This window comes from Megalobrama amblycephala, linkage group LG18 (genome assembly GCF_018812025.1).
Source record: "Megalobrama amblycephala isolate DHTTF-2021 linkage group LG18, ASM1881202v1, whole genome shotgun sequence".
NCBI lineage: Eukaryota > Metazoa > Chordata > Actinopteri > Cypriniformes > Xenocyprididae > Megalobrama > Megalobrama amblycephala.
Window position 1 is genome coordinate 25,771,283 of NC_063061.1, and position 25,349 is coordinate 25,796,631.

At 45.0% G+C, this 25,349-nt stretch overlaps 3 protein-coding genes across 5 annotated transcripts; 2 read left to right on the plus strand and 1 right to left on the minus strand.

Moving 5' to 3' along the window:
• Window positions 1-52: 52 nt before the first annotated feature.
• Window positions 53-6,165, minus strand: pigm (phosphatidylinositol glycan anchor biosynthesis, class M). Its single transcript, XM_048166806.1, has 5 exons — window positions 5,852-6,165; window positions 4,653-5,170; window positions 4,083-4,341; window positions 1,024-1,125; window positions 53-943 (listed from the first exon to the last, which is right to left on the minus strand). Exons 1-5 carry the CDS (start codon window positions 6,002-6,004, stop codon window positions 779-781), a joined length of 1,197 nt encoding a protein of 398 aa, XP_048022763.1. The 5' UTR covers window positions 6,005-6,165; the 3' UTR covers window positions 53-778.
• Window positions 6,166-6,276: 111 nt separating this feature from the next.
• On the plus strand, window positions 6,277-13,563 carry snx16 (sorting nexin 16). The gene is made up of 8 exons (XM_048166807.1): window positions 6,277-6,453; window positions 7,001-7,325; window positions 8,858-8,944; window positions 9,018-9,166; window positions 9,253-9,322; window positions 11,571-11,707; window positions 11,788-11,904; window positions 12,348-13,563. The coding sequence occupies exons 2-8, from the start codon at window positions 7,017-7,019 to the stop codon at window positions 12,445-12,447; spliced, it is 969 nt and encodes a 322-aa protein (XP_048022764.1). The 5' UTR covers window positions 6,277-6,453; window positions 7,001-7,016; the 3' UTR covers window positions 12,448-13,563.
• Window positions 13,564-14,686: 1,123 nt separating this feature from the next.
• Window positions 14,687-25,319, plus strand: LOC125252341 (NEDD4-like E3 ubiquitin-protein ligase WWP1). 3 transcript variants are annotated; one of them, XM_048165533.1, is made up of 25 exons: window positions 14,687-14,797; window positions 15,926-15,982; window positions 16,308-16,371; window positions 16,450-16,588; window positions 17,596-17,720; window positions 18,036-18,176; window positions 18,249-18,315; window positions 18,519-18,700; window positions 18,838-19,096; window positions 19,221-19,316; window positions 20,161-20,335; window positions 20,428-20,482; window positions 20,573-20,657; window positions 20,750-20,878; window positions 21,160-21,232; window positions 21,312-21,383; window positions 21,479-21,567; window positions 21,915-22,074; window positions 22,167-22,300; window positions 22,499-22,639; window positions 22,797-22,917; window positions 22,993-23,097; window positions 24,105-24,201; window positions 24,350-24,422; window positions 24,500-25,319. In XM_048165533.1, the coding sequence occupies exons 3-25, from the start codon at window positions 16,311-16,313 to the stop codon at window positions 24,597-24,599; spliced, it is 2,679 nt and encodes an 892-aa protein (XP_048021490.1). In that variant the 5' UTR covers window positions 14,687-14,797; window positions 15,926-15,982; window positions 16,308-16,310; the 3' UTR covers window positions 24,600-25,319. The 3 variants fall into 3 exon arrangements, with proteins under 3 accessions (XP_048021490.1, XP_048021487.1, XP_048021489.1); XM_048165530.1 differs by having other exon boundaries at window positions 14,688-14,797; window positions 16,273-16,371; XM_048165532.1 differs by lacking the exon at window positions 14,687-14,797 and adding an exon at window positions 14,895-14,984 and having other exon boundaries at window positions 16,273-16,371.
• The last annotated feature ends 30 nt before the right edge of the window (window positions 25,320-25,349 follow it).

Genomic DNA, 25,349 nt, shown 5'->3' on the forward strand with positions numbered 1-25,349 from the left:
CATATGTTGGGTTGTAGGATTTTGCTATGAATAATGACAGAAACATTTCAACTTGTGATTCACATTTTATATTATTTTTTTTGGTTTAAAGTTGTGCCCAGTATTTTGGAAAAATGTCCACCAGAGAAGATATTTCAAGCTTAAAACACAGTTCTAATATAATGACACAAACTAGACCAAGTGTGAGTTAGACTGGTCACAGCAGGAGAAGATGGTTTAATCCAGTTTAACCCTGATCGAACAGGACAAACAGCAGAGACTCCTTCATCTCAAGTGACGTTGAGCAGCGAATCTTGTTTGAATTGAGCTGCTTTTCTCAGATGCCCCGCCTACTGCCAGTCAACACTCATTCCTATTGGTGATGACATCATCAGGCAGGGCGGAGCTTCACTTACACACACAGTAAGATGTGACCTGCAAACACCTATTAAAAATCTGAAATGTAAGTCCAGTAAACGTCCTCCCCAGCTCATCTCTGACAGTGACTGACTCTCTATTGAATGTAAAGTTTTTAGACATCCAGCACTTAAAGTGTCTGTCAGATAATCAGACTGTGCCGTGGATCTCTCATGATCTGCTGTTGGGCGACATCTACTGGTCTGAATCATCCCATCCACCATTAGAGTTTCTAACAGACAGCATCTGCATAAAAAATACATGCAAGAAACCCTCCTTTACATCTGTACATGTGATCGCTGCGCTAGCATCATTTGGTTGCCAGATTATGTACAGTGAAAACATTCTCATGCTGAAGCTCTTCTGTTCTCGCACATGTCTGTCAGTCTGTTTTCTTCTGCTGAGCTTCTACGGGTCTGTAATGGCAGATTATTTGTCCCAGTATGAGAGAGTTTATCAGGAGAAACAGCAGACCGGCCATCCAGAGGAGAGCAAAACTGTTCCAGCCCTCGAACTCCAGGTAATAAGCTGGCGATAACCAGAGCGCCTGAACAGAGAGGAACATCACAGCGATCAAAGACTCACGCTGTCATGAATATATAAAGAAGGACGTTCATATTCACTCACCTGACCCACAAACCACAGCAGCAGCAGCCCGAAGCCTCGCCTCAAGCTCAGGGTCAAACGAGGCAAAACCAGCGGCAGCAAACAGAGATACCACAGAAAATACTGTGGAGAGAAACAGACATGAGCCTCAGACAGCAGACGAGTGTCTGTTTTGTTCTGTCCCTTCAACAACAAAAAGTACCTGCACGGTAGAAGCAGTCGATGGTGATTCCAGTGCCAAAAATGCATAATGTACAGATATTAGATGACTTTAGACCTGTGGCATCTTTAGTTGTTAAATGTTTTGAAAAGTTATTTAAGAGAGAAATTATGCAAAGGACACAGAGATCTTTAGACCCCCTTCAACAGGTGTAGAGGATGCAGTAGTAACTCTCTCACACTTAGTACTTCAGCACTTAGATAAGCCAAAAACATTTGCGTTTGCATCCGCTTTCAACACCATTCAACAACATATTTTAGTTGAGAAACTCATTACTGAATTTGGGTTGGATTTTAATCTTGTAGGATGGATTTTAAATTTTCTTGTGAAATGAACTTTTTTCCGAATGGCGGGTGTCATCTACTGGGTCACCACAAGGATGTGTCCTCTCTCCCTTATTATTTAGCTTGTACACAAATTATTGTAGGACTAATTTTAGAAATAGGCATATTAAAAAATTTGCTGATGATTGTGTAATTGTTAGCCTATTGAGTGAGGAGGACTCCACGCATGGTCCTGTGGTTGACGACTTTATTGCCTGGTGTCGGAAGGCTTTTTTAAAGTTAATGTTCTTGAGAGTGTTGATGAACAGAACAAACATTTGGGTCCTGTCTTGGATAATAAATGGTCCTTTTCTCCAAATACAGAGATTTTGTGCAAGAGGACACAGCAAAGATTGTATTGTTAGCGAAAATTAAGTTTATGGATAAAACATTGACGAAGTGTTCTACAGATCATATATTGAGTCACTGTTATCTTTTTCACTGCTGTGCTGGTTTAATTCTCTAAATGTGAAAAATAGGAATTGTATTGAGAGGATTGTAAATCAGGGAAATAAAATAACGGGGAGGAAGCAGATGACTATGGCCCAGTTATATCATAGACAGGTTTTGGGTACAGCCCAGAGCATCATGAGTTCCACCTCCTCCCTTCTGGCATTCGGTATTAAACTCCTGTTAGTAAAACGAATCGGTTTAGACATTCATTTATCCCCTCAGCTGTACAGTTTTTAAATTTAAGGTAAATACTTTTTAGGAAGATTGTGTGTTTTCTGTAGTTTGTGTATGTGTCGTCTAATGTGATATGCTCGTATGCTGCAACCAAACTGCCTTCGGGAAATAAATAACAGATGAATTGAACTGCTGTGCGCCTGTGACAGACAAGTGCACCTGAGACAGACGAGTGTACCTGTGACAGACGAGTGCACCTGTGACAGACGAGTGTACCTGAGACAGACGAGTGCACCTGAGACAGACGAGTGCACCTGAGACAGACGAGTGCACCTGTGACAGACGAGTGCACCTGTGACAGACGAGTGCACCTGAGACAGACGAGTGTACCTGAGACAGACGAGTGCACCTGTGACAGACGAGTGTACCTGTGACAGACGAGTGTACCTGAGACAGACGAGTGCACCTGAGACAGACGAGTGCACCTGAGACAGACGAGTGCACCTGAGACAGACGAGTGTACCTGAGACAGACGAGTGCACCTGTGACAGACGAGTGTACCTGTGACAGACGAGTGTACCTGAGACAGACGAGTGCACCTGTGACAGACGAGTGTACCTGTGACAGACGAGTGTACCTGTGACAGACGAGTGTACCTGAGACAGACGAGTGCACCTGTGACAGACGAGTGTACCTGAGACAGACGAGTGTACCTGAGACAGACGAGTGCACCTGTGACAGACGAGTGCACCTGAGACAGACGAGTGTACCTGTGACAGACGAGTGTACCTGTGACAGACGAGTGCACCTGAGACAGACGAGTGTACCTGAGACAGACGAGTGCACCTGTGACAGACGAGTGTACCTGAGACAGACGAGTGCACCTGAGACAGACGAGTGTACCTGTGACAGACGAGTGCACCTGAGACAGACGAGTGTACCTGTGACAGACGAGTGCACCTGAGACAGACGAGTGCACCTGAGACAGACGAGTGTACCTGAGACAGACGAGTGTACCTGAGACAGACGAGTGCACCTGTGACAGACGAGTGCACCTGAGACAGACGAGTGCACCTGAGACAGACGAGTGCACCTGAGACAGACGAGTGTACCTGAGACAGACGAGTGCACCTGTGACAGACGAGTGCACCTGAGACAGACGAGTGCACCTGAGACAGACGAGTGTACCTGAGACAGACGAGTGTACCTGAGACAGACGAGTGCACCTGAGACAGACGAGTGTACCTGAGACAGACGAGTGCACCTGTGACAGACGAGTGCACCTGAGACAGACGAGTGTACCTGAGACAGACGAGTGCACCTGTGACAGACGAGTGCACCTGAGACAGACGAGTGTACCTGAGACAGACGAGTGCACCTGAGACAGACGAGTGCACCTGAGACAGACGAGTGTACCTGTGACAGACGAGTGCACCTGAGACAGACGAGTGCACCTGAGACAGACGAGTGCACCTGAGACAGACGAGTGTACCTGTGACAGACGAGTGCACCTGAGACAGACGAGTGCACCTGAGACAGACGAGTGCACCTGAGACAGACGAGTGCACCTGAGACAGACGAGTGTACCTGTGACAGACGAGTGCACCTGAGACAGACGAGTGCACCTGAGACAGACGAGTGTACCTGTGACAGACGAGTGCACCTGAGACAGACGAGTGTACCTGAGACAGACGAGTGCACCTGAGACAGACGAGTGCACCTGAGACAGACGAGTGTACCTGTGACAGACGAGTGCACCTGAGACAGACGAGTGCACCTGTGACAGACGAGTGTACCTGAGACAGACGAGTGCACCTGAGACAGACGAGTGTACCTGTGACAGACGAGTGCACCTGAGACAGACGAGTGTACCTGTGACAGACGAGTGCACCTGTGACAGACGAGTGTACCTGTGACGTGCAGACTTTGTTGAAGCTGACGAAGATGGCGGTGTGAAGGAAGCAGCAGAAGGGCAGGTCGGAGCGGAAGGCCAGCGATGAGAGCAGCAGCAGGAGCAGCTGTGGCAGGAAGCAGACGAGCGCCAGACTCCCGCTCCAGCTCCGCTCCGCCGTCAGGTACAGCAGGTAGAAATACGGAGAGAAGTTGTGCCGGATGTCTCTGCGCGTCACGTGGTACAGATACGACTCGTGGAGGAAATCCCATCCGTAACTACAAGACACAACAAGACAGAACTGGTTTTCTCATTCTTAATTATTATATATATATTATTTTTCTCATGTTGGAATAATAATGCAGCGAAATAATTCATGTGGATGTCTGGGAATGATGTAGAGACACAAGTAAAACTGAAAAATGAAACTATGAGTATATTCCAGCTCTGCTCACTCCAGACATTCGTGAGGTGCATCATGGGATGCTTTTAAACACGAGTGAAGGAGGAACACGATAAGACTTCATGATGCTTCTCCTTGTATAAATGAAATTCACAACAAAGCGTTTGAGCAGAAGCGCGCACGTACATGCAGTAGAACGTCACGTTCAGAGCCAGGAACACAGATCCAGAAACAGCAGCAAACAGCAGCAGATCCTTGCTGAAGCACCGGCTGAGGTTCTGGATCAGTCCTCGCTTCCGGGACGGGGCCTCGGCCAGAGAAAGCGCAATGGGTAGCGCGTAGGTGACAGGGTAGATCTTCATGTGGACGGACAGGCCGAACAGGATTGCAGCGGATGTCCGTCTCCTGGACTCCAGACACAACAGCGTGGACAGAACCAGCACAGCCAGCAGAGACTCTGCGTTCCCGCGCGTCGACACGCCGATGGGCAGCGGGTTCAGCAGCCACAGGCCGCAGCAAACACAGGCCGTGCTGTGAGACGCTCCACGGAGAGCCAGCAGCCGCAGGACCAGCAGCCCGGACAGAAGATCGCAGGCCACGAACAGAAGCTTCCCGAAGTGAGCGGTCAGCAGGACGTTGGGAGTCAGGATCAGCGCCAGCAGAGGCGTGTAGCGGAACGTGGATCTGCTGTACGGACTCTCGCCCTGCACACAAACAGCAGTTTAACTGACCTGTGATGCTCCTGCGTCTCTTTCAGTGTAATATTATCGACTCTATGGAAGCCCATTTCCACAACATAAGAAAAAAAATCAAGCCTTGGACTGAGAGTTTAATACTTCATTACAATCATTGTCTGACTTGCATGTTTATACAAACACTTTTTATTAAAGCATTTAAAGCATCTGCCTGTTTATTTAAGTACAAAAACTGAAGGATTTCCATCTAAATATATACATGTATATATGAGAGAGAGTGTGTGTGTGTGTGTGTGGGCATGTTTTTGTGACATATCAGGACACAAATGTGTATAATGACATGGGTATTACAAAAAGAGGTGACTTATGAGGACATTACTCCATGTCTCCACTTTTCAAAAGGCTTATAAATCACACAGAATGAGTTTTTGTGAGAAAGTAAAAGTGTGCACAGTTTCCTGTGATGGTTAGGGGTAGGGGGAGAGAAAATACGGTTTGTACAGTATAAAAACCATTACGCCTATGGAATGACCCACAATTCATAAAAACGAACGTGTGTGTGTGTGTTCTGCACACAGCGGGACTCGAACCCGGGTCTCCGGCGGCGCAGCAGTCCTGAATGTCGGATCGATACTCTCGCGCTCGAGCCTATCAGCAAACATCTGTCATTGATTAGTGTGTGTCTGTCACCTGTGTGATGAATCTGGAAGCGTCAGTGAACACGTGATAATCCACATCAGTGTATTTGAGCTGCAGATTCTGATCCTGATAAACGCCGAAGAACAGCAGAACTAAACGGATCAGAACCGCGGCGCTGAACATCCCACACACCCGAACATCCATAACACACACATCAAACGAACCAAACACTTAAAATACACAAGACAGCGAATCAAGCTTCCTGAAAACCCATTCAAGCCTCGTCTCGAGCTCACGTGACTGAGGGGCACGAGCGTCTGACCAATCGGAGAGGCCGTTAGAGACGAAACTCCGCCTCGTTGGGACACTCGTCATTTCCTCTCTAGCGATTCTCTGTCAGTTCAACACGATCACGTGTTTGTTCAGTAATTATGTTGTTTGATTAAAAACACAACTAACATCTCGTCTAAATATCGCAGCAGTCCAGTTCGAGCGAACCGATTAAATAACGTTACGTAAAATATTAGTATTTATTGTTATGAACATTTCTGTTTCAAGCGTACGTTATACATCATCTCCGCCGTGGCGTGATGACGTATTTCCGGCCGAGCGTCAGACGGTGGATGGAGGAATAACAGCGAGCGAAACATACAGTAAAGATGAACATATTTACTTGTTATTATTATTAAAGGAAATATGACATGTAAATGGACTACATAATATTATTAAACATGTTGTGAATCTGATCTCGTTTAGTTATCGCGTGTTGTTGATATCTGTGGCGTCACGAGATGATTGACGCTCATTCGACTGTAAAAGTGTGTTTGTAAACCTGATCAGACTGACATCAGTCCTCAGAGATCAGACTTCAGGGCTCATGTCAAGTCAGCTTTATTTCTATGTTTTATACACTTTAAATCGTTTCAAAGAAAAAACAGAATCAATAACTTCATCAAAATTCAGATGTAAAGCAGCTGCAGCAAGACAAGAGTGTGTTTATTGATATAAATTCCGTTCAGTTCAATAACTGTAAAGTTCATCAGTTATGAAAAACTCCTGTTCTGCTGTACAGAGTCATAATTCAGCTTCATCTGCAGTCAAAACAAGGCCTGATCTGGGAACAGTCCTGTTTGTAGCAATTACATTAAAGTCAGTAAAGTGTGTGTGTGTGTGTGTGTGTGTGTGTGTGTGTGTCCTCAGGCCGTGTGTATCAGCGATGGCCGCACCGTTTGTTCCGGTACCGGTGCCCATAGACAGAGCTCCGCGGGCGGACAGTAAGGCCCGGCGGCCGCAGAGGGCAGCGTCTGTGGGCAGCGACTCCTCGGTCCCGGACAGATGCTTCACTCCGGCGTGCCAGAGTCCCGTCACCCGCGCCAGGCTCAACGGCACCGAGCGCTCGGTGGAATACTCCAGCTACCCACAACCAGACGGCCTGCCGGAGAGCCCGGGACAGGGCTGGGAGGAGCGGCCCATCACGCCCACCGTCCTGGGGTACGAGGTGATGGAGGAGAGGGCCAAATTCACAGTGAGTCCTTCAGATCTTACATTAAGGCAGGGGCCTCAAACTCAAATTGGCAGGGGGCCGTTTCTGTGATTGACACCTCATAGGAGGGCCATATTAACCTTCAAGCGCAAGAAAGCGCAACATTTCAGAAAATTTACTTTCCTTTGCATTATTTCTCATTTACTTCAAATTTCATTAGGCCTACTAAAATATTTTTTATACCTATACTATAAATATCTTATTTACCATACTAAATGTAAACAGCAGTGTGTCTCTCATTGTTACAGAGTGTAATATAATTATATAATACTATTACTAATATAATACTACTAATAAACTAATATAATACTACTAATATAATACTATTAATTGAAATAGTCTGGTGCGACTTCTCACATCCAACAAGGTGCATGGAATAAAAAATCAGTAATTTAGAAACAAAACCAGCAACACTTGTGGCGTGGAGGGGTCAGAAATAAACAAAAAACTGGAGCTATATATCAACTTTATTTTGCCAAAAAATAAAAATCTCTCATTGTTACATACATTATTAGTTTTAACATCTAGTGGAAGTATTTTCCCTTACTTTATGTTAGCTTAAATAACATTAAAATCTTGCACTGAACAACACTGTACTGAACAAATACAATCCCTGAATGCATTTTGTACACTCCTCTGTTTCTTGACAGACACCTGCAGCGCTTGTGCTCACACAGCTGGGCCACATTTGTCCAAGATGCCGTTTGAGCATCGGTAACGTTTAATGGCTGCATCGGACGCGTTTTGGTGGTTTAAATCGACGCTCGTGACTTAAAGTCGAGTGCTTTTACTGTAATTTAGGCAAGCGCGCTCATAATAGAAGCGGTTGAGAGCGCGGCTCATGGTTGCATAGCAACGACAGACGCCACTGGAGCGAAAGCGCATTGGAAAGAAAGTGAATGCGGCGCGGCCGCTTATGTGACGCGATGTGTGAATGCCCCCAGAGAACGGCAACTTTTTCTTTGCATATCAGACAGGTAGCAACTAGAGAATAATAATAATAATAATAATAATTTAGCGGGCCGGATTATGTTTTATTTTTGAGATCAGTTGCGGGCCGGGTAGAGGGGGGTGGGCGGGCCGCAAATGGCCCGCGGGCCGGGAGTTTGAGACCACTGCATTAAGGGCTTTATGGGGTCATAAGTTCCTACAAAGATCATCAGGAACAAAAAAAAAGAGAGATGGTTTTACATCATTAACCAAAATAAACACAACATCACACTTGTCTACACTGACAAAGATGTGTTCATAGGGTTAGTTCATCCTCGCGTCATTTCAAGACTTCAGAGCACAAATGAAGATGTATATCAAATATGGTAAACAGAAGCACAAACATGCATGATTGACATGTGATAACCAGTACGGGTTCTTGGGGGTTTAACTCTCCTTTTGCCATGTGTATGTTTTCACGTACTGTAATCAAAAACTGCAGATCAGTTTGACACGTGTTCCTAACCACTGATTCAAAATAACATGTGAGTTTATTTGCATGGGTAAATGTCAATCTGCTGCAGGTCTATAAGGTTCTGGTGAGGAAGACTCTGGACGAGAGCTGGGTCGTGTTCAGACGCTATACTGACTTCTCCAGACTCAACGACAAGGTCAGTAAGATGTTGCAGTGGTTATGTTGCTCATAAAGTACGTGGTGTCACCGAAAGCGCTCGCTGTCTTCAGCTGAAGGAGATGTTCCCTGGATTCAGACTGTCTCTTCCTCCGAAGCGCTGGTTCAAAGACAACTATGAGACCGACTTCTTGGAGGACAGACAGCTGGGCCTGCAGGCCTTCCTCCAGAACCTCGTGGCCCATAAAGACATCGCCAACTGGTGAGCCGCTGCCCTGCTCTGCTCGTACACGCATAAATCTGAAGCTTGACTGAAGTTAGTGTGTGACGGACTGAACTGTTCCTCAGTGTGGCGGTTCGGGAGTTCTTGTGTCTGGACGATCCTCCCGGCCCGTTTGACAGTCTTGAGGAGAGTCGGGTGAGTGTGAAATATGGGTCGGTGCAGGGATGACGTCAGAACCCGGAAGACTAGTTCGAGGTTTTTCTGTGGGGTGAACGGATTCGTCTGTCAGGGTTCTGACATCACTCAATAATAAACTGCATTTGTAGATGTGAACAGGAAGACAATGCTAACCTTTTAACTTTAGGAGAAAACATTTTTGTGGTATTTTCATTTCCCAAGTTATAGTACACTGATGATGCGTCGGTGTCTCATAATTATTCATGAGACTGTTTGGCTCTATCCTATGAGAAGACGCTGTCTTAATTATTCATGATGGCACAAGACGCTTCTGCACATGTGCGGTTTACTCGGCGACTGAACACTCATTTTTAATCCAACGAATGGAAAAATATCTTCATCGTTATTTGCAGCGCAGGTCAGGAATCCGTAGGAACGGGCAAACTGTGGCTATTTTTTAATTGACAAATAATATTCATTGTTTATATTATGTTATATACACCTTTTCAAATGTAATGTAACTGTCTGGGTGAACTACATAAAAATATTAAAGGGTTAGTTCACCCAAAATTGTAAATTTCTCTCATTAATTACTCTCCCTCATGTTCGTTCCACACCTTCGTTCATCTTCAGAACACAAATTAAGATATTTTTGATGAAATCAACACTATAATAATACAATAATCAACACTTTCAAGGTCCAGAAAGGAACTAAAGACATCGTTAAAACAGTCATGTGACTGCAGTGGATTCAACCTTAATGTTATGAAGAGACGAGAATACTTTTTTGTGCGCAAAAACAATGACTTTATTCAACAAACTCTTCTCTTGTGTCATTATCTTACGCAGGTGACGCAGTAGCACAGCGAAGCTTCCGTGTTTATGTCCTGTAAGGCCCGCCCAATCGGCCCAACGGCAGTTTCCCACAGGACGGGGAAGGTTTCTTGCGCGTGCGGTCTTTTCAGTGTGGCAAATTAATTTAATTCCAAGTAATCTTTTATCTGACTCCATGTTATTATGACCTCGAATTTAGTTTAGAATATCAGTTGATTATTGGTCATTTGTATAATAATTTGGCTCTACATTTGAATATTCTATTTAACTCTTACTCTTATTGTACTCGTTCATTCGGTTCATTCGGTTAGTCCCCATAGATCTGTATACACTTGAATTAAAGTAACACTATCTCTAGTCAGAGGTCATAACCACTACTACAGATAAGCCGACCAATATTACTCCTCTGATAGCAGCTTTGGTTTGGTTATGCCATGGTTTCCCATGTACACTTAGCTAGAGTAACATTACAATAAACAGAGGTAAGGCTCACCCTATTTAGGTTGGTTGATCAACATCTTGTTGTCCTAAACGGAAATTTACAGTCTAAGTACACTTGAACTAGTGCCAAGCGTTAGTCGGAGCTCTAAAATCTCAGTCGGTGTGCCCTATGCTCCACTCAACTTGACTTTAGTGCGTTACTAACCTGACGCAGATTTGCGGTAACACTGGATACATCGTAATCTACTGAAGTCAATAATTTTAGAGTAAGTCCGAATAAAATCAAATGTGACAATTTATTAGTCAGGTAAATGTATCATAATCAATTCAAAGACGATCAATACAAAACATCAAATGCTCAGAAACAGAGTAAGATGAATACCTGACATGAGAAAAATACACATTGCTGAGTGTGATTGACTGTCTCGGATGAGGATGCTAATTTCAAATGTTAATTTCCTTTGTTTTCTCAAAGAGTAGCCCTTTCTCGGTCCAAGCACTCCGGCATCAGTCTCACAGTCCGAACGCCGGCTCAGTATTGGCCAAAGCTGATCACGTGATCAGCATGACGCATGTGTGATGCTGACGAAGGAGCCAGCCAATAATGAGTCGGCGTTCTGATGGAGAACCCGGAAGCGCTGGATGTAAACAACGTAGGAGAAGAGAAGAGATTGCTGAATAAAGTGGTTATTTTTGTTTTGTTTTTGCGCACAGAAAGTATTCTCGTCTCTTCATAACATTAAGGTTGAACCACTGCAGTCACATGACTGTTTTAACAATGTCTTTAGTTCCTTTCTGGACCTTGAAAATGTTGATTATATTATTATATGAGTCATATACCTCTCTGATTTCATCAAAAATATCTTCATTTGTGTTCTGAAGATGAATGAAGGTGTGGAACGACTTGAGGGAGAGTAATTAATGACTGAAACTTCATTTTTGGGTGAACTAACGCTTTAAGACAGTTAATAAAAATGCTGTCTGACTCCAGGCGTTCTGTGAGACTCTAGAGGAGAGTAACTACAGGCTTCAGAAGGAGCTTCTTGAAAAACAGCGGGAGATAAACTGCTTGAAGAAAACACTGGAGGAGAAAGAGCGGCACATTCAAGCACTGGAAGGGCGAATCAGGTAAATCTAAAACAGCTGACGGACTCACAGCATCACTGCAGGTGTACAGACTCTCTCTCTCTCTCTGTGTGTGTGTTCAGCGGGGAGGTTCTGACTCCAGACAGTCCGTGTTGTGCGTCCGGCGCGGGCAGCGACAGCAGTGTGGACGTCGAGTCTTCTGCCGTTGAAGCCGATCAGGAACTGCCCGATGAAAACCAGTGAGTCCTCCAGATCCAGATTTGAGAACAACTTTGTATTTTTGACTTTTTGTTTGATTTTAATGCTAAAGTAAATTAAATGTCATGTTAATTTCATAATGACTGGATCTATTTTCTAAATCAATCTTCTCTCTGCTGAAGAATGCTGATCTTCTCCAATCATTTAGTGCACTTAAACTCCGCCCCTCGGGCTCACGCTCATCTGCATACACTGTTGAGTGCCACACCCATATCTCAACATCCAATCAGAACCAAGTCCATCCTACATTTTGTCCTTTTTTGATAACCCATGTCGCAATACGGAAGAAAAAATCTGTTGTTACATCTATTTGATCATGACTTTAAAATGTAATGCAGCTGCACTAACATCTGTGTGTGTGTGTGTGTGTGTGTGTGTGTGTGTGTGTGTGTGTGTGTGTGTGTGTGTGTGTGTGTGTGTACAGATGTGCGCTCCAGTCGTCTCAGAGCTCCGTGTGTTGGTGCGGTCCGGCCGTCATCAGCTCTTCTCCTCCTGTCATTCAGGTCACTCATCTCCAACACTGACCGTCTCTGCATCGCTCCTCTCTTCTCGTACCGTGTTCTCGTGTGCGGCCGTGGACGGAGGAGGCGTCACGTGATCTGTTCGCTCAGCCCAAAGACACACACGTCTCACCCGACGACAGCAGGCAGGATCGCTCAGACAATCAGCGCCACACTGTGGCTGGAGAAGCATCTGTCTGTTCTCAGGGTCACGTCTGTTTTATTCCCAGTTTTTGAGGTGTAAATGAGCGACTCGCACACGTTTTCACATCAGATCAGTTCAGACGGTGATGACGTCACTCCACAGATCACATGACCGGTTCTGTGGATCTGAGGTCACGATCGTGAAGTGCTGCTAGTGTGAGTTTTTAGTTTTAAGCCATATTTTCTGTCGTGTGTGTTGGTGTTGATCACAGACGAGGCCTGAACTCCTGTCTGCGGTCTGTAGCAGGACACATCGTGCACTTTACTGTCCTGAGGGATTATGGGATAGATGCTTCTACACTACTTGATGAAATCATGTCCGAACACTACAGTAGAGCTGTGTGCCTTTCCACAAACACACACACGAGTTTCACTGATGACACGGTGCCTTGCGTCTTTTCCCTCAGCAGAATTTTATGTATTTATATGACAAACATATTAAAATGTGCTTTCCGTTGCTTGGGTTCCAGGTGATTTGTGATCGATTGGTTGATTTATCAGGTTTTTACTCAGCCAAAGCGTGGGAGATGGGAGTCGGTAAGCAGATGAAGTGATTTAAACTCTATTAAACTCTATTGTCTTCACGTTTACAGCAATATCCCTAACGTTTGTATTTGTCATGTTTTGTTTAGTCCTCTGTTTCTTGAGCTGATTGTTCTGACAGCAACTGTTATGCAAATACTCTATGATGTTCAGAGGAATGGACAGAAATATTTTCGGTGGAGGAATTTCCAATGTTCTGACCATTAGAAATGTAATAAAATAGGCTTTATTGTGAAACTTTCAGTGGAAATACGAGGTGAAGTCTGTGTATGTAGTTGAAGTTAATCTTGTACTTCACTGTTTTCTGTTGAAGATCATCGATCTGAAGCTGAGCTGTGAGTGAATCAAACATTTCATTCAGTTTCACAATAAACTTACACTATAAATACTGAAGTGCTGCACTGCTGAACTGTCCTTTCTGACGCTGTGATAAAATATAAACTCACAGTGATTATACTGTAGAGTGTGTGTGTGTCTGTGTGTGTCTGTGTGTGTGTGTGTGTGTGTGTCAGTGCGTGTTTGTGTGTGTCAGTGTGTGTGTCAGTGTGTGTGAGTGTCAGTGTGTGTGTCTGTGTGTGTGTCTGTGTGTGTGTGTGTGTGTGTGTGAGTGTCAGTGTGTGTGTCTGTGTGTGTGTGTGTGTGTGTGAGTGTCAGTGTGTGTCTGTGTGTGTGTGTGTGTGTGTGTGTGTGTGTCAGTGAGTGTGTGTGTGTGTGTGTGTGTGTGTGTGTCAGTGTGTGTGAGTGTCAGTGTGTGTGTGTGTGTGTGTCAGTGCGTGTTTGTGTGTGTCAGTGTGTGTGTGTGTGTGTGTGTGTCAGTGTGTGTGTCTGTGTGTGTGTGTGTGTGTGTGAGTGTCAGTGTGTGTCTGTGTGTGTGTGTGTGTGTGTGTGTGTGTGTCAGTGAGTGTGTGTGTGTGTGTGTGTGTGTGTGAGTGTCAGTGTGTGTCTGTGTGTGTGTGTGTGTGTGTGTGTGTGTGTCAGTGAGTGTGTGTGTGTGTGTGTGTGTGTGTGTCAGTGTGTGTGAGTGTCAGTGTGTGTGTGTGTGTGTGTGTGTGAGTGTCAGTGTGTGTCTGTGTGTGTGTGTGTGTGTGTGTGTGTGTGTCAGTGTGTGTGTCTGTGTGTGTGTGTGTGTGTGAGTGTCAGTGTGTGTCTGTGTGTGTGTGTGTGTGTGTGAGTGTCAGTGTGTGTCTGTGTGTGTGTGTGTGTGTGTGTGTGTCAGTGTGTGTGTCTGTGTGTGTGTGTGTGTGTGTGAGTGTCAGTGTGTGTCTGTGTGTGTGTGTGTGTGTGTGTGTGTGTGTCAGTGTGTGTGTGTGTGTGTGTGTGTGTGTGTGTCAGTGTGTGTGAGTGTCAGTGTGTGTGTGTGTGTGTGTCAGTGCGTGTTTGTGTGTGTCAGTGTGTGTGTGTGTGTGTGTCAGTGTGTGTTCATGTGTGTGTGTGTGTCTGTGTCTGTGTGTGTGTGTGTGTGTGTGTCAGTCAGTGTGTGTCTGTGTGTGTGTGTGTGTGTCAGTCAGTGTGTGTCAGTGTGTGTGTGTGTGTGTGTGTGTGTGTGTGTGTGTGTGTGTGTCAGTGGGAGGAGCTTGTTCAGGTCAGTTGTTGGAGTCGCAGTGTCTCGCAGCAGCTGCAGCGTCTGGTGAGTTTATCCGTTTGTCTGATCAGTTTAATATCATCGATCAGTTTCAGGTTTTTGTGTCTCGCGGAGTTTCATCGTCATCTCGGCAGTTAAAATGTGAAAATGGCGGTGCGGCTTCAGGCCTGATCCAGGTTAAACCCGATTACTGTCAAACGCGCACCTGAATGAGTGTGAGAGAGACACACAGGTGTGTGACAGATCACTGTGAGTCTGACAGTAATGTGTGTTTGTTAACGGCGAGTGTTTATTTGTCGTTTGATCGCGTCAGAGCGCGTTAGCCGCGCCGCTAATGTGTTAGCCTGTTAGCATGAGTGTGCGGATAAACGGCGAATATTTGCCTTCAGTCACCGAATAACACAACCGAATCGGATTCACCGGTTCTGATTCACACAGATGAATAATTAACGATCCAAAACTCATTTAAGTTCATTTGTTCGTCTGTGAAGTCATTAGTGAGCGGCGGAGCGCCGGTAACAGGCCGCAGACTGATATATAAACATAGCGGATAGACAGCTCGTTATAAACACTCATATTGATGTTATTAGATCAGCATATGAAAGATTGACTGGCAGACACTTATATATATATATATATATAAACCTATACATTATATATAAGCATTACTTCACAGTGAGAGAAGTTATAAACACTGACTTTATATCAGACAGATCAGCAGATTAATACAGTTTTCATGTCATTCTGTTCACACAGGAACAACTGCATTTATATGAAATACAATAATGTATATGAAATATAATGTTAGTAAATGAAGCTTGTGGACACTGACAGTTCATAATCACACAATCATGTGTGTGTCCATAGTTTCTCCCATCAGCCCATACTGTACTTTACATGAAGGTCTGAAGCTTTGGCCACATAAAGGTCAAGCAGCTGTTGGTCAGTGCAGCAAATTCACACTTCACAGTTAACCAAACTTCAGCCTGATGCTAAATTTGATAGGGAAATTTCTCCGCCACTAAAACTCCAAAATTCCTGATCATGTGAATTCGTGATACGGTTTGCTGTTTTGCTGGCAGAATCTTGTGGCGAAACATGAACGTTGTCTTCGTTCTGTCTCTGAAGGATGAAGTGGTTAAGCTGATTAAAGCTGTTGTGTTTGTGTTGCAGTGAATCATGGCTCACAGTGACGGCTGAAGATCCACAGGCGTTTCACGCACATCAATTGTGAGTTCCTATTTCAGCAGAACGATTTATTCTGTTGGATAGTTTGGGGATGAAGTGCTGCTGATGGTTTAGTTGGATGTAAAGTTTAGAATCCATTTAAAGGTGTCATGAACTGCATTTTTTATTTTATAATGAGTGATTACTCATGCTAGAAACATTATTTTCATACAAAATGTTCAAAGAATTGTGCAGTGCTGCTGAAAGGGACTGAGACTCGCGACTGAAACGCAACGTGTGCAAATGTCAAGTGATATTAGTGATGATTTGCATGTGAGCGTGTGTTCATTCAGGTCCTGTAGTTGATGGAGTGTGTGGTGTGTTTGAGGTCATGGCCACGGGCTCCTCCAGAAGCGACTGTAGCAATAACGTCAGAGAGCTGCACGCCGTCGGTAAGACAACACCAACGGGAACAGGAAGTGACGTGTTTTCTTCAGATGCTGAGTGTGTGTTTTGTCTGTATATGGCAGTTTCCTGTGCCAAACTCAAGAGGAAGAAGAACTGGTTTGGAACGGCCATCTATGTGGAAGTGACGTCAGAGGGAGAGAGCAAGAAAACCGCCAAATCCCACAGTTCATCCAACCCCAAATGGGACGAACGTCTGACACTGTGAGTCACTCGAGTGAAGCTGTGATATGAAGTGCCTTTGACTGCTTAGACTAGTCTTACAAGTTACTCATCTGGATTTTCTTTAAGACTGGTCATTACTTTTTAAAGTCGGTTACATAAAAAGTAGGTTGGTCTAATTTAAAGGGTTAGTTCAACCAAAAATGAAAATAATGTCATTAATTACTCTCCCTCATGTCGTTCCACACCTTCGTTCATCTTCAGAACACAAATTAAGATATTTTTGATGAAATCAGAGAGGTTTATGACTCATATAATAATATAATCAACACTTTCAAGGTCCAGAAAGGTACTAAAGACATCGTTAAAACAGTCATGTGACTGCAGTGGTTCAACCTTAATGTCATGAAGAGACAAGAATACTTTTTGTGCGCAAAAAAACCCAAAATAACCACTTTATTCAACAATCTCTTCTCTTCTGTGCCATTATCTTACTCAGTATTGGCCAAAGCTGATCATGTGATCAGCACGACGCATGCGTGTGATGCTGACGAAGGAGTCGGCCAATAATGAGTCGGCGTTCTGACGTAGAACCTGGAAGCGCTGGACGTAAACAACGTATGAGAATGATACAGAAGAGGAGAGATTGTTGAATAAAGGTTTTGTTTTTTGAGTCATATACCTCTCGGATTTCATCAAAAATATCTTAATTTGTGTTCTGAAGATGAATGAAGGTGTTACAGGTGTGGAACGACAAGAGGGTGAGTAATTAATGACAGAAATTTACAATTTTGTGTGAACTAACGCTTCAAATCTGAAAAGTAAGACTGATTACTCATGACACAGTGACGGACTCCTGATCAGCTGTTCACTTGATCATCAGAAACACAATCAGGCTTTTGCTGCTAATTGACTGACACTCTCTGTTGCAGCTTTTTAATTGGATAATCAGTGTTTTCTCTCCAGTGTAACAGAGAAGATGAAGCGACGTAGTTTAGTCTGCTGCCGTCACACACATTTAACACGCTGCCGATTGTGTTTCGCTGCAGGAATATAACGCCGCACTCGCAGCTGGATTTCAGAGTTTGGAGTCATCACACGCTGAAGGCCGACGCTCTGCTGGGAAAAGCCTCCCTGGACCTGATTGGAACCCTCCGGAAACATGACGGCAAACGTACGTCTCCCAATTTTCCAATTCTTTTGCTCCAGTTGGTACTTTGAGGCCATAGTCATGTCATTTGTTTAAAGTAGTCTTTACATGTCCTGAATGTGCTTTGTTTTATTTTCTAATTACTGGAAAAATCTAGTATTTTAACGATCAATAATAATAAAAAAAACTGCATAAATATAATCTTTACGTTACTAGGAGTAAACAATGTAAGATTTCTGGCCAAAGCAAATCTTCAGATGTTTTGTGAGTCTCAAACGGGAATGAACAGGAAGAGCTCAGAGACTGTAGAGACTGACGTGACGTTGTTGTTGTTTTCAGTGGAGAACGTGCGGGAGGTGTTGACATTGACCGCAGACGGTAAGAACGGAGTCGTGTCCACCGGTGAACTCACAGTCTTCCTGGACGGGCTCTCGTTCGACCCGCAGCACATGCACAATGGAAACTCAACCACTGCGAGCAGTAAGAACCCTGATCTAACCTCTGACCTCCAGTGCTCCGGCTGCCCGCCTCATCCGTCTGTCTGTCTTTCAGAAGTCCATCAGAATGGAGATGCTCTTCACGAGAACGCAGACGAGAGTTCTGCACGGACTCAGAACAGGTGAGGAGAAGATGATGATCCTCTGGTTCCTCGTGACGCGTGCAGCTCGTGAGACCCAACTTGTGGGAATTAGGGAATTAAATATATGGTTGGCTTAATTACACAGAATTGTGGGTCTGTGCCTCATCATAATCATCAGCCTCTTCTGTATCATCATCAGTAAACACCGAATTGATTGATATTTTTCTAACATGATTCTGCAGGGCTGTGAACGGCTCGGACGGACTAGAGAATGAAGCTCCTCCCACCTCATCTGCCAACAGTGAGTTTAGCCCCTCCCCCCTCCTCAATGGAGACAGAGACTCCTCCCCTTCACATCAAACGCCCAGTCCAAAGGCCACGCCCACTCCACAGCCCAGCAACAGCGACGCGAACAGCACAGCCGGTGAGAGTCGCACGTCACTTCCTGCTGCTCATTTCCTGTGGATGTCACAGAAAGTTCATTTTAATGCTCATCTTGAATATTTAAAAATGAAGCAGATGGATGATTCTTCATTTAACCCGAGTCTGTCTGTGTGTCAGTGAACGGCGAGGGTTGTGAGGTGTCGTCTGTGGGTGATAATGAGGACACCGCTGCTGCCACTGCTGCTGATGTTTCCTGCAGTACTTCCTCTTCTCCTGCAGGTGGCGCCGCTGCTGCTGCTGCCTCATCATCACCAGCCTCCACTTCCTCTGTAGCGCCCACCACACAGACTGCTGCTGCCTCCAGCTCGCCCGACCCCGATGGAGGGAAACCGCGACAGCAGCCGCCAGCAGCCGGACCGGAACCACTGCCGTCCGGGTCAGACTCTCTCTCTCACACACACACACACACACACACACACGCACGCACGCACGCACGCACGCACACACGCACGCAAACATGCCTGTGACGCTGTAATCTGAGTGAGTGTGTGTTTTCTCAGATGGGAACAGAGGAAGGATCCTCACGGCAGAACCTACTACGTCGATCACAACACGAGAACGACGACGTGGGAGCGACCGCAGCCGTTACCGCTGGGGTGAGAGCAGCGAACATCACCGCTGCAGTGCTAACCCTTCAAACTACTGTCAGGTGTTACAAAAGACACGCAGTGACAATAGCTATGAACCGGCGAGGACACCTGCTGACCTTATTGCACAAGAATTAGGAGTTTCCCTTTCAGACCTCTCGTGTTCGTTTATTTGGAACGGCAGAGGAAGATGTTGTCCGAACATATCGTTTGCCAAGCCACTTTATTTTTAGTTTGTGCTGCTCTTGGTAGATTGAGTCGATCATTATTGAAACGAGCTGCTTATGTGCGCATCGTCAGCAGAACTTTACACTCCCGTCGGTGCTTTACTGGGATTGTGGCCTATAAATCTGACCTTAAGTGATAGATATATAAATTAGTGCATTAAATGTTCATTCAACCAAAGTTTGTCACTATCTCAATATTTCGAAATACGTGCCGCTAACGAAAACACTGTTAAAACATTCACTTAAAGTTACCATGTTAATAAAAACAATATTATCTAACAGTGTATAATAAGATAATAACAACAATTAGAGAAGCTTAGTGAATTAGGTTGTGTGCGCATATGAACGTGACTCTCGATGAGTACTGTGGTGTTTGTAGAACACATGATCAGGTGTTTCATTAGCTCATATTTGCTCATCGACACATCTGTGCGCAGCGGCTTCACTGTTCCAGTGGTTTGTTGTAGAGCGAGTTTGTGGCGGGACTGATGAGGTTTTAAAGTGTGGATCTGTGGGAAACTGCAGTGGAAATGAAGTGCTGCGTTTGTTAATTGTACAAATGTTCTTCTTGTGTATAATTAATAATGTTTTCATGCGGCGATATTGATTTGTGTCGTTGACTGTAGCTGGGAGAGGAGGGTGGATAACCGCGGCAGGATTTATTACGTGGATCATAACACGCGCACCACCACGTGGCAGCGGCCGACGATGGAGTCGGTGAGGAACTTCGAGCAGTGGCAGTCGCAGCGCAGTCAGCTGCAGGGGGCCATGCACCAGTTCAACCAGAGATACCTCTACTCGGTACACTGATCACCTGATTAACTCATTTACACACTGACACTGTCAAAGTTCACCCTCATTCTCCCTCTCTCTGTCTGCTGTCTTCACTCCAGGCGTCCATGATGTCTGCTGAGAACGATCCTCTGGGGCCGCTGCCGCCGGGTTGGGGTAAGTTAGCGCTCGCTGACGGTGCGTCACTCCCGCTAGCAACAAGTGTGTTCCGTCTGTAACGTGAGTGTGTTCCGCTCGTGTTCTCAGAGCGCCGCGTGGACACCAACGATCGCGTCTACTTCGTCAATCACAACACAAAGACGACGCAGTGGGAAGACCCACGAACACAAGGGTGAGTGAAGCCCGTCACCTGACCTCTACGACCTTTCAGATCTCGCTGTGTGTGCTCATCACGTGTGTGTGTGTGTGTGTTTGATGAATCAGGCTGCAGAACGAAGACCCGCTTCCCGAAGGCTGGGAGATTCGCTACACCAGGGAGGGCGTGCGCTACTTTGTGGATCATAACACGCGCACCACCACCTTCAGCGACCCGCGGACGGGCAAATCATCCGTGTGAGTCAATCGGTCTGACGTTAGCTGTGTTTCCTTCCAAAGCTGCCGATTAAACTTGTGTAAAAACAATTGGAATATCACATAAAACATCTGTGAATAAAGCACCGTTCCCATCACATGGTCAAGAGAACAAAATCTGGGATACTGGTGCAGAGTATCAGTAATAAAACAATAATGTAAATACGTGGGTGGAAACAGCTTGTGTGTGTCATTACAGATGCTGTTTTCCTCTAATGTGTGTGTGTGTGTGTGTGTGTGTGTGTGTGTGTGTGTGTGAGCAGCACTAAAGGTCCACAGATCGCATACGAGAGAAGCTTCAGGTGGAAACTGGCGCATTTCCGTTATTTGTGTCAGGTAACACTCGCTCAGCTCTTCAACACGCATGAATCCCAATGGGCATCTCTTTTCCAAACGCATGTCTCTGTGTTCGCAGTCCAACGCTCTCGCCAGTCACGTGAAGATCACCGTGTCCCGACAGACGCTGTTTGAAGACTCGTTCCAGCAGGTCGAGAAACGCACACACGGCAGAAGCTTCAGACGTGACTCTCAGCAGAGTTTCTGAATGTCTCATTCACGATTTCTTTTCTCTCATTACTGTAGATCATGAACTTTAAGCCATATGATCTGAGGAGGCGTCTGTACGTCATCTTCAGAGGCGAGGAGGGACTGGACTACGGAGGTCTAGCACGGTACGACACAAACGCCAGCCATTTATACTTTTTGCACACAGAAAACGCATAAGAACACTTCCTTGATTTACTTTCCTTCGTTTGTCAGAGGTTTGTCTTGTATGTGAACAGTGGACAGAACCGGAGCTGCTGAGTTTAGTAGTGTGAGACACTGCAGCTTCACTGTATTTTGACAGACACCACACAGAACCAGAACCGGAAAATTCAACGTGTAAAAAAACCCCAAAAAACGAGCTGCTGACAATTAGTTTTGTCCGAGTGACATGTTCGTTTTGTACCCAGTTTGTGACGGTATGGGTCGATTGTGAGTGATGACCTCACCCTGACGTGTGTGTGTGTGTGTGCAGGGAGTGGTTCTTCCTCCTGTCTCACGAGGTGCTGAACCCCATGTACTGTCTGTTTGAATACGCCGGCAAGAGCAACTACTGTCTGCAGATCAACCCAGCATCCACCATCAATCCCGACCACCTGTCCTACTTCTGCTTCATCGGACGCTTCATCGCCATGGCAAGTCACACACACACACACACACACACACACACACATCAGTAAAGCTGACGTCTGCAGGCCAGCCGCTCATTATTTCTGTGTGTTTGCAGGCTCTCTTCCATGGGAAGTTCATCGACACTGGCTTCTCCTTGCCCTTCTACAAGCGCATGCTCAATAAGAAACTGATCCTGAAGGATCTGGAGTCGATAGATCCTGAATTCTACAACTCTCTCATCTGGATCAGGTGCGTCTGTCTGATTATAATGAATCATCTTGACCATCTTTTGAGTGTGGAAAAAATGGCCACCGAACGCATCGCACCACACCAAGTTCCCATCTTCAGGTTTCATACATCATCCGTGTCCGGAACGTTGAGGTCAGAAGTCGCAGTTGTCTGTCCAGTTAAACGTTTGTGCTCACCGCTCATGTGATTCGTTCACAGAGACAACAACATCGAGGAGTGCGGCTTGGAGATGTACTTCTCAGTGGACATGGAGATCCTGGGCAAAATCACATCACATGACCTGAAAGCAGACGGTGCCAATGTCCTTGTGACCGAGGAGAATAAAGAGGAGTATATCGGGTACGATCGCGCGAACAAACCCTCATTCACAACATGCAGTTCAGCCTGCGAGTCCAAAACGGATGGTTTTATGCATTATGCTGAAACGAGCACTGATTCCCTTCATAATCACGAGTGTGTGACTTCCTGTGGACCGACGGTGTCTTCTATCCTGCAGGCTGATGGCGGAGTGGAGGTTTTCTCGAGGCGTGGAGAGTCAGACCAAAGCCTTTCTGGACGGCTTCAACGAGGTGGTGCCGCTGCAGTGGCTGCAGTACTTCGATGAGAAGGAGCTGGAGGTGCGTGTGACCGCTTTCACCCGCGCCGACCGCTGCGAGCCGCTCTCAGTGACGGGCGTTTCTCTGTGTGTGCAGGTGATGCTGTGCGGCATGCAGGAGGTGGATCTTCAGGACTGGCAGAGGAACACGGTGTATCGTCACTACACGCGCAACAGCAAACAGATCATCTGGTTCTGGCAGGTGTGAAAACGACTGGCTTTCCTTCACCATGTTTGTTTGGAAGTTTCTCCTCTCGAAATCATCTGTTTTTGATCAGATGAATACTCGTCTTGGCCTAAATTCTTGTCCAAGTAAATTAATAATAAATAAACATTATAATTATATAACTTTATTATATTAATTAATATAATTATATTAATATTAATTAACTACAGCATTTGCCCGGAATATAAATTGTACCCAAATTGTGTTTGTTGAGAGAGAAAGAAAAGAAAAAAAAACAGATATTCCCATCCGTTTATAAGTCGCCTTTTATTATTACGTTCAGAAATAATCTATAATAGCGGTAGATCAAAACAGAACATTTACAAAGATTATAAACATGTATTTTAATTCCCATCACTCCACAGCAAATCTTTTCAATTTAACTGTATTCAGAACAGGAATGAAAAATATAAGTGTAAAGGAAACAAATTATAGAGGAGTTCATCATAAACAACATTTTTTATAAATGCCAAGACTAAACAAATTTATTTAAAGTTAACGGTTTGTGAAGTGCACAATACAGTTAAACTTCCTCTCATTCAGCTCAAATACAAAAGTTTGTAGTTGCAGATGATTTAAAAAGCGTGACTTATATTCTGGAAAAATTATAATAATTATCAAAGTGATTATATATGGATATATATGTGGGTTGATTGTTTCATTTATTTAAAAGCTAAAACTACTAATAGTTGTCCATTTGAATGCAGGAGTCACATGACATATGAACTGTAAATAAAAAAAATTTCTGTCAATTTCTCTTCCATACATACATATTTATATTTACATTTGATGTGATTTAAACCTGGATCATTTTACCTGCGTTTTGTCCATGTCAGTGATTACGCTGTTGAAGATCAACCTTGTATTTATAAACCGTCTGAACGTCAGTGTTCTGAAGGTCTGATAGAGGAAGTTGGTCTGGCATGGTGCAGCCAGTCATGTCTGAATCATGTCGAGCGTGTGATTCGTGTGTTTGTGTGCAGTTGGTGAAGGAGGTGGACAACGAGGTGCGCCTGCGTCTGATGCAGTTCGTGACGGGCACCTGCAGGCTGCCGTTGGGCGGCTTCGCCGAGCTCATGGGTGGGTGTCGGTCCGATGTCCGGCCACAACCAGAAAAACAAATGCACAGAATGGCCGTAAAGGCGTCTTGTTTATCTTCGTCACATATACGACACGCTCTAGATGCGTTTTAACCCTTTTCTTCCCATTCTTGGCCTTCATCCTCCAGGAAGCAATGGACCTCAGAAGTTCTGCATTGAGAAGGTGGGCAAAGAGACGTGGCTGCCCCGGAGTCACACCTGGTGAGTTTACAGGATGACGTTTGAAACCCCACGTCACGAGCAGACGTTCACGTCTCACGCGCACCTTCTGTTCACAGCTTTAACCGGCTGGATCTGCCTCCCTACAAGAGCTTCGAACAGCTGAAGGAGAAGCTGCTCTTTGCGATCGAGGAGACGGAAGGATTCGGCCAAGAGTGATGAACGTCTTTCCCCTTTACGGCGACGCATCAGCCAAGTAAAACAAAACCATGAAACTTGCACAGACGATTACCAATGTAAATAAGCTATTTTGTCATTTTAAACCAAATCTTTATCTTAAGACCTCATTTAGCGATCTTCATAACATGATTCCCCATGAATATGCAAGCGTTTGAGCTTTTCTGATCTTTTCAATGCTGATATCTATATACGACGCTTTGGTTTATTCATTTGGCGGGTTTTTAAAATGAGCCTGAAATAAAAAAAAAAACATTAGAGAGGATTTTATAGTAGAACTCAAACTTACGGCTCTAGTTTTATAGAGCTTTTACAGAATGATTGTAGAGTTTGATCAGGTGCCTGGGGTTTTTCTCTTCTTTTTTTTTTTTTTTTCTCGTGTTGTTGGACATTAAGTTGTGATTGTTAAGCGCTTGCATGGCTGCCTGCAGAGTGAGAGATGATTGGACTCCTCCAGACAGACAGCTGTCTCACATATCACCCATCAGGATTGGCTCTGGACAGTATTGCCGTTGTCACTTTAGACTGTCGATCAGTATTCGTCCCTCCAGTAAACAGAATCTCTGCACATGCTCAGAAAGGCGGCAGCAGCTGAAGTCAGTTGTGCTCGAAGCACTTCATTATTTCTGTGGCCTTTGACCGTCAGGGGAGGAAAACTGTGTCCATGAATATTTCATATTAAAATATATGAGTTCAAACAAACTCGAGTGTCTCTCTTGTCTTTCAAGCACA